This window comes from Botryllus schlosseri, chromosome 4 (genome assembly GCF_051294905.1).
Source record: "Botryllus schlosseri isolate E-star chromosome 4, Bs_hap1, whole genome shotgun sequence".
Taxonomy (NCBI): domain Eukaryota; kingdom Metazoa; phylum Chordata; class Ascidiacea; order Stolidobranchia; family Styelidae; genus Botryllus; species Botryllus schlosseri.
Window position 1 is genome coordinate 7186081 of NC_137239.1, and position 12514 is coordinate 7198594.

The 12514-nt window shown below is 39.8% G+C and overlaps 2 protein-coding genes and 1 long non-coding RNA gene across 3 annotated transcripts in view; 2 read left to right on the forward strand and 1 right to left on the reverse strand.

Moving 5' to 3' along the window:
• Positions 1–12514, forward strand: part of LOC145437984 (uncharacterized) — a gene marked incomplete at its 5' end in the record, with an annotated part of 459138 nt that overhangs the window by 226696 nt on the left and 219928 nt on the right. The gene's annotated exons all lie outside the window — the stretch shown is intronic.
• The window catches only part of LOC145438129 (uncharacterized), a 227461-nt gene that overhangs the window by 39308 nt on the left and 175639 nt on the right, over positions 1–12514 (forward strand). The gene's annotated exons all lie outside the window — the stretch shown is intronic.
• On the reverse strand, positions 8465–9009 carry LOC145436946 (putative monocarboxylate transporter 5). Its single transcript, XM_080314137.1, has 2 exons — positions 8955–9009; positions 8465–8775 (listed from the first exon to the last, which is right to left on the reverse strand). The coding sequence occupies exons 1-2, from the start codon at positions 8992–8994 to the stop codon at positions 8507–8509; spliced, it is 309 nt and encodes a 102-aa protein (XP_080170263.1). The 5' UTR covers positions 8995–9009; the 3' UTR covers positions 8465–8506.

Sequence of the window (12514 nt, forward strand, 5' to 3'; positions counted from 1 at the left end):
TGGCAGTTTTGGCATCTGGCTCCTGAAATGCCAAAAATAATACGGCCTGCCTATGGGTGCCCAAGACAAATGTTTTTTTTGGGGGGAGAGGGGCTGACTAAGTGATTTTGCGGCCCTTGCTCGCTCACTATCATATTAGGGATTTTGGGATTCGGTAGTTACGGATCTGACAAGGATGCAAATCGGTGGGTGCGATAAATGGCCCCCTATAAAGTTGCCAAACTTGGATAGAACCGAAAAAAAATGAAAATTTTTCAAAAACTTGACTTTTTTCAAGTTTTAAAAATGGACCTTGAAGATTTGAAAACTGGACATAAGTCACTTTGATTCCACTGCGACGATATATGTAGGGCAGTTTCTGTTGCTAAGTGATTAGTTGGTCCATCTATTTTGCTTGATTTGGCTATGGTACCATATAGGTCCCCCACCCCATAAATATTGTAATTGACTTGAGAATAGTCCACTCGAGGATGGTATTGATTCAAAAAATATGTGTCATTATATACCCTGATACAAGCCCTATACTTCACATCAAAAATTATGGCGTGTTTGTTAGTCCGAAAGGTGATATAGAAAAATGCAAATGACGATCCAAATTTACTTTACACCCCCTAAAACGTAAATCATTCGACACAGACCCCATAACTCACGCAGGTAGAATTTTTTTCGATGTGAGGAAAGATTCTGTCAGCATGTAATTGTAGACAAATTCCCGGAGTGTAATCATGGAATTATCACGGAGAATTTTGCAAGTATTTTCGGTCCAAGTGATCCATCGGTACGACATCTCCCCTATATAAGTATTTACCTAGATACTCAAATAACGTGGCATTAATTCCATCTGTTTTTCGTCAACCACCTATTATAAATTTGAAATAATCAGTTGGAATCCAATATTACTGATATATTTTAAATCGAAATTTTTCTTGTACGATTTTCGCCTGTAAGCTATTTAGTGCAGTTTCTCGAAAGGTTCCGGAAAAGGTCTGACATAATATGTGCAATGGTTCATCTCATCTGCCCTGGTATCTTTTGTTTGTTGTTCTGATGTCTTGGTAGAACCTCTTCCCTTGCTAATCAACAAGATGATAAGTAAATATATCAAGATGACTGAACAGGAAGTGAGCTTTTATGCTCATGTTTGTGCTCAAGTGTTCGATATGCAGATACGAATTTTCGGACCAACTGTTTGTAGTTGGGTGCTTTGCGATCATCTAAAAAGTTTTATTTACTACATCTTAGAAGAAATTACATGCTGTGAACTCCTTCCTAATGTGAAATTGGAATCTTTCATCGGTATTCGAACATACCAGATACCAGATTTAAGCTTCTCGTTTGATAGGGTTACTAGGTATACCCACTTTGTTAAATCAGTGGAAAATTATCCATTTACCAGTCAAAAGAAATGAGACACATATGAGTATTGTAGTCAAGCCTTTCAAGGACAAATTTTATAGTTTTATACTCCTCTTTAATCTTGGTAGAATGACCAATTGACACAGGAGAATATGAATTTCCGTTGTGCAAAAGTACATTTTTCAGGCTTGACAAATTGCTTTTTTGACAAACAAATATTTCGCATCATGCCATGTTGATATTGATAGAATGACTGAGAATGACATGAGGGTTCTTCATAGTCAATTAGCCATTTAGGCGCAGTATAAAATTAGAAAAAACTACGATTTTCTTCCTACCAAGTGAAATATTTAAGGGTAAATACAGTAATTTTGAGCATTTTTATGGGTATAAATATCTTCTGACAAAGAGCCAATCTGACAAAACTAATGTGATATTCGTAATCAGCAACCTCAAAAACCCCAGAAACGGCTCTCAGATATTCTGCCTAAAAATTTTTTTTTAATTTTGTTGACCAGTGTAATTTGTTGCATCCGTGGTCGTACCAAGTCACGGTGTTCCGAGCCACAAGTCCTTCTCTGATTTTAACGTTTAGACTGACTCAACTCTAGTCATTTTTATTCTATCACCCAGTCAGTCCGAATTCGAGTAATTTTACGAATGGTGTCGCCCATGTCCAATTCAAAATTTTAGTCACGAATCATCGACGACGCACGTGTTATCATCATGAGCAAGAAATGTGGCATAATCATATTAGCTGACTTCCAACTGTATGGCAGCTTTTAAAAGTGACCTGATAGTGAAGTTTGATGAAATTTCGGGTTTTTGGAGTAGTTTTAGAGTGAACCTCAAGTTCTCAAATAAATAAAATATGTGGCAGTTAAATATATTGTCGAATACTTCAAAATCCATAATGCCATCGCAGGCCGCGTGTTTGAGACCCCTGCTCTAAACCTACTTTTAAAACTAAACATTGACTGACCAGCTGGCACATTTTACTAATAAATCACCAAGCTACAATGCGTTTACAGAATCGTTGCCGTTAGCAAACTTCTTGGACAAATAAAAGTACATAATGAGCAAGCCGCTACGGTTGTGATCATTCAAGCATAAATGATTAACCAATCAATAGTCGTGATCAGGACCGTTACTGCCGCAGCCCAAACCCCGCAATTGGGGGGGGGGCGAGCTCGAAGGAGGCCCAAAATTATTCCGTGAATTAGCATAACTTGAAGAGTATTTTTTGAAAATTTATGCAACTATTTTAAAATATTTTCGAGCTACGCGCGATTTTCAGTTGCCGAATATCTTGATTATCGGGTACTCTTCTCCCAAGAAAAGACGCAACATTTATAGAAATAGACATATCGGCGTTGGCCATTACCGCGCCACGACGCACCAAGACATATAAAGTTTCAGGCCATGTAACATGCGACTCCAAGACAAAGTGTGCCAGTACGATCGGCATCGAGAAAACCTTGGCGAAAAAGGACTGCCCTTATGCTGACCGATAACTTCGTTGTATATAGGCTACAAAATACAAATAGGCTTATTTGTCCATAGGCACCTAAATGACTGGCGCCGAATGTTCCTGTCTTGGCAATCTGAACCTCACAAGGCAAATACTATCCCGCAGGGATTAATCATATACCAGTGAAGAAATACCAATTTGAAATCGTGTGATCTTTTAGTTTAGTGCGTTTGGGCGATTCTATATTTTTTGATGTAGCAGACAGGAGATAACGAAATAACATCATGTAACGAAGTCATACCAACGGGTCCGCCCGCCCGAAGATGTTCAATTATTATTTACGGGCCCTACAGCAGCGGTTCCGAACCTTTTTTGACACGCGCCCCCCTTGGCGATGGTCAAAAAAATCGCGCCCTCCTGACATTTATCGTCATGTCAAAAAGAGCACATCATCTAATACAGAGGTGGGCAACCTTCTTGCTAATCGTGGCCGCATTTCGATTACTTATGTAGCCCAAGGCCGCATTCCAGGGCATAGCCGCAATAAACGATATGGACGCAAAATACCTATGGTAAACTGTCCATATCCATTCCCGGTGAACTCCGGACTATTCTACCTTTCACAACAGCTTATCGTACGCACCGAAATCGCGAGTGGCAATGTTATGAATAGTTGCTGAGAGTGCATGTTGTCGCGCCGAGCGCGAAAATTTTTCAGAGCCGCGAATGAATTGTTATTTCTTGAGGATTCCCATTCCTGCTCCAAGTAACAACGGCGCTACTGCATTAAAATCGAAAAATGAAGTCTTGTTGAATTGCGCGGAGCGCGAAGAAAATTTCAAGATTAAATAAAATCTCTCGAAAATTCGGGAGTGAATTCGTAATTTCAATTTGCATGTTACGGCTGCCAACACATACTAATTGAATTAGGCGTCGACGGCCGCTCAAATTCTCTTCTACGGCCGCATGCGGCCGTACGGGCTGCCCACCCCTGATATAATAGTATACATGAGGTATATCTTACGCCAATTTTGAATCCGCATTCCAGTTGTTTAGTGTTTTACATTGCTGACAAACTTCCCCAAACTTGTTTGAAAATAACAAAAAAACATTGAAAAGGACATCAATTAATTTCAAGGTAGGTTGCACTGAGACCAATCCTGATGCTGGTAGTGAGTACAGAGAGCACGGCGTCGTTCTGTCCTGCCATGCTAAATTTGATCAGTTTTGGAAATGAATTAAATTGTGTTGATTTATAGCCAAATTGAGGGCGAAACCGGGCAACCTATCTTGCATCTAAGTCTGTCTTAGGCAGTGCAGTTCGCCTGCTATCAACAACAGCTACCTAGCGCACAGAGATTTAGACTACTGCCAAAGCTATAAAGTAATGAATGACTTGCACGTACGAATTTCTCTAAATCTTCAAATAATATCAAAAATTTGCTCAAATGAAGTTGAAGTCAGCCTATACTCCGTTGAGCGCGACTGCTGGAGTTTGAGTTTGGCAAGCTTTCTAGAATACGAATTAAGTTTAATATCCAATAATCGTCTCTTCAGAATGGTTGTGAAACACGTTTAGTCCCAGTTTATACAGACATTGACGAAATTGACAAAAATTTCTCGCACCCCCGCCCCTGAAAGCCTCCCGCGCCCCCAAGGGGGGCGCGCCCCCCAGGTTAAGAAACCCTGCCCTACAGTTTCCAAGACACCTCACGTAACTCTACCGGTAAATCTGATTACGTCAGCAGAGACGACAAGGTTAGGGTTTTCACATAAGCATTAGAAGGGGAAAGACTTTAGCGGATAAATATTCGATAAACTATTCGTAGTTTACTGATCCTGTTTAACGCTAAATGATGCATACGTCATTTATTCGGTCGAGTCCTCGACTCGGACACTTCGTGTCTGTCATATTGTTGAATGCGGTATGAACCGGCTATGTCGTCCTACAGCAGTTCCTTTTGCTCATTTTTCTTACTTGGTTGCTGTTCTGCTTTCAGCTAGAGGGGAAGGTACACCCAGATAATCTAAATTTTCCATATTTTTTTATTGTAGAATTACAGAGTATGAGACTGGCTCTTTCGAAAAATATAATCATCTTGTGTGATTTCAAGCTATAAGAAGGGTAAATTCCATTTAAAATCTCTCATTTCAGTAAAAATTCGAGAGAAAATTCGATATCTTTTTAACCAGCTCAAAACTGTCACTAAACACCCTGTCCTCATTATTTTGATAGTTATAAGAAAGAGCCATATCTGTAATCATTGGAGCATGAACAACATAACATTCTCTGGCTGCCAAGGAAGTTGCAAGTACTCACAAGAATTACCATAAGCTATCTTGTTGTCGGTTGATGATTTTCATAACCAAATCAATACCAGAGCAGTGTTTTTCGCACTACATAATCAGTTACACCCGAGCAAGCTAAATTCATTTACAGAAATGAGGTAATCGAGAAAGGCATTTCCAAAAAATCGTATGAAAATATTTCGGCTTTGATTTATGACAAAACAATAGCAACTCTAAAAAATTCGATGGACTCAGCACGACAGGCGGTAAAAGATATCTATGAGGGAAATGATCTGACAGACATCAGTGTGTCATATGATGGTACCTGGCAAAAAAAGAGGTCATGTAAGCAAGTATGGGGTTGGATTTGTCATAGAACCAAGCACAGGTATGGTTTTGGACTATGAAGTGAAAGTAAATATTGTCGTGCTTGCGAGATCAACGAGAAGATCCATACAGATGAAGAAGATTTGAGGAAATATATGGAGGGCCATGAGGCAGTTTGTCATAAAAATCACGAGGGGTCATCTGGGTCTATGGAACGAGACATAGGAAAAGTTCTGTGGCATCGCTCATAATCCATTGGATTCAGATATATAACTCTATTAGCTGACGGCGACTCCTCAGTTATGGCGACGCTGAGAGACTCAAAACCGTATGGGCCAACTATTGTAAAAAAAGAAGAGTGTATAAATCACGTGAACAAAAGAATGTTCACTAGACTAACCAAACTTGTCGAGACTTAAATACAGAAAAAATAACATGGGAGGGACCCGCAAATCGAGCCGACCCCGAATAAAAAAGTGGAGCTAATATTATCACAACGCCATCGTAAACGGTGCACCAGATGCGCATGAAGCATCAAAGAAAATGTGGGCAAAACTGTTGCACAATAGGTCCACTCCAGAACAACCGATTCACGATAATTGCGATGAAAAGTGGTGCTTCTATTTGAAGGCTAAACTTGAAGGTGCTGCCAATCCAATTGCACATCCGAGTGGCAAGTATCCGCTGACAGCTAAAATTTACGAAGCCGCCAAATCCGTCTTCAAGGGCCTTGCCAGTATTGAACTTATTTCAAAGTGCATGACCTTACAAACGTAGAATGCTAACGAGTGCCTCCATAGCACACTTTGGAAGCGATACTCAAAGGAGACTTTCGTTGGACGAGATTACTTGAAGTTCGCGGTTGCTCTTGCACTGATAAGATGGAATAACGGTGCAACAGGTCTTTTCGATGGCTCAGAATCAGTGGGAATTCCGATGAGCCCAGGGTCAGGGATGCAGCACTTAGAGACAACGCGATTCGAATTGAAAAATCCGACGCCCAAATTGAGACAACCCGTAATCGAAAACGAAGGAAATTAGAAAATATATGTAAGGAAAGAGAGTTTGGAAAGAAGGAAGGCACTACTTACAGTGCAGGGAAATTTTTATCATGTCAGTGCTGCATTCTCGGCTCTGGGATCTCCCTGTTGTACCGTTATTCCATCAGCTATTTTTATTCATGACTTGTTTGTGTTATAAATTTGGTGGTATAAAATTGTATCTTTGAAGAAATCCAGTGTAATGTCGCCATAATATGTTCTTTCTTAACAACTCCAGTGAATCTTGACAGTGTCACAGGGATCCAAATATGTCATTTCAACTGTTCTAAGTCCATCTCTGATCTTATGCTTGTCCAATTCACGATTTGAAAAAACTTCACATTTTGAATAGCAGTTTTTGAGTGAAAAACTGTGAAACCAGTCATACTTCATATTACTTATTATGCATTTACGGACGTTCAATTTCGGTCAAATTTGGCTATATCATGATTCAAGCATGTCTGATGACTGGAAAAGCATCGCATTTTGAATACCTGTTCTAATTTTTCATGATACAATTTTAAATTTTCAAAGTTGATTTTCTCGGAATTTTTAGTTTTTACTGATATGGTTTATCTACAGAAGGAAATTTTGATATCAAATGATCTCCAATCTTGATCAAACTCGGCTCAACACCAGAAGCAGGCGTGTTCTACATGGTAGAATGATAGAATTTTGAGTCAGAGTTTTAGTTATCTACTTATAATTTGTTTTCTGAAAAAAATTCGAAAACTCGGTACCGTATTTGTGTCAAATCCACTTCCGGGTGAATTTTTTCAGCATAATTGGAAATTTCAAGTATTCTACCATGTGCTTAGGGGTCCATAGACAGTAAATAAATCATTATGTGGAGTTGATGAGCATTCCTTGAAGAGACAGACTTTACAACATGACAAGAGTTCGATTTGAAAATCTTCCCCCCCCTCCAATTCGGGCCCAAGGAATAATTTTGAGAAACCGGAATTTACACAGAATATGGAGTATGGTACAAAGAACTCACATACCAAATTTCAAGAGGCTAGGCCGTATTGTTTAGAAAATATATAAATTTTAAATTTTCATTAACATATGTGTACCTTCCCCCCTATTCGTCCTCCCTTCACGATAGATTTTTAGCAGTTTCCTGCACACGATCATCTTTATAGCGAAATCGATGTAGCTCATCCTATCCTCATACTCGCAACTTGGAAAATGTCAACAGGAGTTATGCATGCGCATGAGTTGAGGAGAAATAGATGGGACCATAACGAACATCAGGACCCAAATTAATTATTTACGGTTGTACAGAACTCAATTCAGGAAATGATATTTTTATTATAATAAAGGGGTTTTCCGTTATTACGTAGCCATCAAACGGAAGGTTTATGTCCATCACGCGACTAGAATATGTCACTTATAATATTTATAAATGAGTTACACTAACACACAATCCACAATACTGAGCTCTAATAATTGCGATACCTGGGCGAAATATCAAGCAATTAATACGCACTCCTAGCCCTGGCGGTAACAGCACTTCGTCACCCCCCCCCCCCCCACCCAAAAAAAAAACACAAGTTGTCATCGGTAAGAGGTAACCGTGGCGAGATAATTAACCATACCAGTAATGTTTTCAAGCAGAAAGGAACGGCGTCCCTTATTTGGTAATGTTCATCTATTCCTGGTACGCCATAGCTTTGGCAGTGTCCAGTGTTGTGAATCCTTATAATTATGTAGATGCGAATTTAGTTTGAAATGAACTGATTTCTGACGAGATAGTACAGCGTGGGCTCGTCTTGGCAATGATGCGGGCTGGGGCAACGTGGCTCGGACCAAATTTGGGTAAAAGGATCTCTCAATATTTGAGGCGTGTTTGTGCTTGTGTTCGTGTGTAGGGGGTTGTAGGGATAACATATGTTCAGTCCAAGCACGCGCGACGCAGTGCACCCCTCTAGACGGAATGTATTTATATATTGGATATGTTTTATATTTTCAGATTCCGCAAATGGGTCATTCAGCACCGGGTGTGTTCATTGCTCATATATCAGGAAATCTTAGCTGAACCAGCGAAAGTCCCGGGTTCAAGTCCATCCGTGACCTCATTGGAAATCGGATTCCTGGACTGACGAGTAGAAATCCCAGGAAGATCAACGAAATGATTTACATAACCAGCTGGTCTAAGCTGCACTTGATTAGCGCTTTTGTATTCTTTTGCTTCATCTCGAAAGGCCACCAACACACCGCTGACGATTAAACAAGCTCCTGCTGTGTAAAACGTCGCGTCGTAGGATTGTGTCACATCGTACATAAGACCTGCAATATAATTCAAAATTATTGAGAACTTTGTAATGCTGCAATGATTTAGACCTCAAACGAGATGCGATTGGCCCAGTTGGTCCAGCAATACCGTCACGGCAAAGCTGGGCACTTAACATCTGTTAAGGTATTGTGCACCGCGGTGTGCAACGAAAACAAAGTGACTGAGACATTACCTGTCAAAGCCGGTCCAATTAATAGACCAACACCGTTCATAGTTATAATCCAACCGTAAGCCGTTGAAAACGTATCTGATCCCAAGTGCAACGCTGCGCTGGCACGGATGAGTGCGGTAGATGGGCCGAACAGTCCAAAAAATATGGCATAACAAAGTATGCCAACTTCAGTTGTAAGAAACGAACTGAGTGCTGTGAGTAGGCCGGCAACGACCTGCGAAATTTTACAGATATACAGTTTCGTGTTTCTGCAGCTCTTTCGAATTCATTACGTTTGTAAAACCATACGCATAAAATGGATCTATATTCCATGCGCTGCAAATGCCAGGAATGGCCAATCGACCAAGACCCATGGCTAAGCTTATTGATGACGCGATCCATGCTACGAGGGTCGTATTTACGCCCAGAAGTCTGCAAAATGAATCACACATATGAAGAAGCCATTTTTCACCATAATAGCGTGATTAATAGTCGCAGTAGCCAACGTGATGTATCATGCAGCCTACGTGTTTGTTTCCTGATCAGGCAATTACTCACTAGTTAGCTAAAGTCAAGTTTGATTGTGACACGGTGTCATTGCGCACATATTCGGGTTACCATATTTTGCGAATCTAAAAAGAGGACAGTTTTTTTTTTTTAATTTTAGACTTGCAATTCTGGGGTAAAATCTTGAAAAATGGTGAATTTTTCCCGACTTCGCGGTCGGTTGACTAACAAAAGGTTAACTTTCTGGCTACATGACGTATGGTAACCCTACCACATGTATCTTATATTAATTGTTATGACCAGGGTGCTACCGAACCCATTAGGTTCGACGAACTGAGGCTCGGCTCGAACGTTCTCTGGAACATCAAAACACCACATGGTGACTGTATGGTATATCAGCGAATACTTGTGGAAAGTCTTGTCCAGCCTAAACGTTATTGCGGCTTACGTGACGATAGATGAAGATATGTGTGTTTGGCCGGTGAAGTATGCGTAATGATGCAATTCACGTGCAGAATACAATGCAAAAATACTATTACCTAACATTCAAAACATTGCAACATTTTTTATTACTAAAAATAGGAATTTCCTCACGTTTTCTTTTTGCATGGAAAGTCAGAAGTACAGTTGATACCACGTTATATCTGCTTTTTCTTTTAAAATTTTGAGCATTGATTCTCAAACTTTCCTACGGGAATCTTCTTGGAATTTTACAGAATAACTGTGTAAAATTTTAAATAAGAGACGCCAACAACAGTCGTTGATTCATGTCTTACTCCTAATGAATAAACTCATCAAAAGGAATCGTTCCGGAAATCAAGATCACATTGCTTGAGCTTTAACCTGCACTGTAACATAGCATTACATAATTTATTGTGAAAAACTTCAGATTAGTAGTAAATTGACTTTGATGAAAAGCACTTTTATGTAGAAAAAAAACTGCTCATTGATTACCAAAGCGGCTTTTTTTAAACGCTTGCTCCACAACATAGGATGAATTTTGTTCCATATCGTATTAGTAAGGGAAACTTGTGAAAATCTGTGAACTATATTGTTACCAAACAATTTCTACACCAATATGTTTGTTAAGATGTGTAATAACATGTGTTAAAATGTTGAAGTTCAACTCTTGTGGGAAACCCCCCAAAAAAGCTGTTAAATTTGACGAATTAAAAAAAAAATTGAAAAAAATTAAAAATTATTTATCGCCCATAAGTAACTTAGGACGTGTTTAATAATGGTTTTCCATGATTCTCAATTGATTGCTAAAACTTATAATTCACTGCAGGCTCTGATTTGTGAATTTGACGAATTAAAAAATAAATAAATAAAATAAAAAATCTTTATAGCCCATAAGTAACTTAGGACGTGTTTAATAATGGTTTTCCATGATTCTCAATTGATTGTTAACACTTATAATTCACTACAGGCTCTGCTTTGTGAAAAACGCCACACCCACTTTTATATTCATGCACAAAATCGCCTTCATTTCGCATAGCTATGTTCACTGAAGAGGTAGCCTATTTCACATGCACAATATCAGACATTTCAACATGAATCACCTATGCCTTCTTCGGACTCAACATCATCGTAACTGCAATTATTGCATTATAGGGTCTTTACATACTCCACAGGCTGAAATGCACGTGACCTCATTCTTCTTGCAGCTGTATAATCGGTTGTTGCAATCTTTATGACAACTATAGCTTCTGAACTGCAATAGCTCATCAGGTTCATATCTATGCACGCCCTTTGTCCATCCGTAATCGCTGGGGTTCGGCGGCAAGTTCTGTAAACGAATCAAATCCCTGGTCTGCAGGTACTCGCGGAATGAACGTTTTGAAGCTGCACCCTCTGTTAGAGGTCGTGTCTCGGGTTTTATCACTCCTGTCGCTGTCTTCCTCCAGAACAGTGGTTCCCAACCTTTTTCGACCCATCGCCTCCTTTTCAAGCTCAACACCGATCATCGCCCCCCAAATTTTGTGTACCGAAAGTTGGGCATACAAACTGTAATCACTGTCGAAATGACTAAAAAAAGGTAAACTTCACGGCTCACAGCCTAATTTTACACACTTTTGTAACTAAATTTTCGTGGGTTGACTAAAGCGGCTATTTTGACGCTTCATCGCCCCCCTATCGCCCCCTTCGTCATTTTCGCTGTAACCATCAAAGACCACAATGACATGAAAGCAAACTTCAATGAGTCAATGTGAATGTTTTACTCGTAAACCTTAGGACATTTTCTTTGCGATGACAGGGCTTTTGCCCAGGGCTGTAACCAACTCATAAGGCTCCGAGTCATAAGTCAATCTCAATTTTATAGTTTTGACTCGAGTCAAGTCGATTCATTTTCAATTCACCACCCAGTCAAGTCCGAGTCCAAAGCAGCGAGCAGAGGGTTGAGTCCGAGTCATGGTATCATTGCTCGAGTCCGACTCCAAGTCATTGTGTTGATATTGCTCAGTTTCCAGTTAAAGCCTATTTTAAATCCGCTTTTTTTATTATTCTGTTCGGTGATATCGAATGGTTCGCATTTCTAATATACTAGTTTTCCTAACTTTTAGCATTTTCTGGTCGCATTTTCAAGTACAAGTACTATTAGACGAAATCCCAATAGTTTGGTTACTTCTTCGAAATTACCATAAAATGTTGGTCTTGGCCGTCTGAGTCTCGAGTCATATGACTTGGTTTGAGTCACGTGCAATGACTCGAAAAGTCGAGTCAATACACAGATCCGTATTTTTAGAAAATGACTCGAGTCAAGTCGAGTCATAAAAAATCGTGACTCGAGTCATTAAAACCCTGCTTTCACCTTTGACATGACAACCATGGTCGGTGTCACTGACTTTTCATCCAGGTTGATCTGCATGGCTAATGGCCATCCTAAATTCAGCTTCTCTCTCAGGTTTTCGACTACGTCATCAACCGTATACTTGCGAATCCAGTTGAGAAATACATGAGCATTGAGCAACCTCTTTTATCCATCGTTGACGAATGGCTTCATTTCTTCAAACCATTTTGGGACAAGTTCAATGGCCCCTGCATCTCGCTTAATCTGTGTCTTGGTAAGCTCT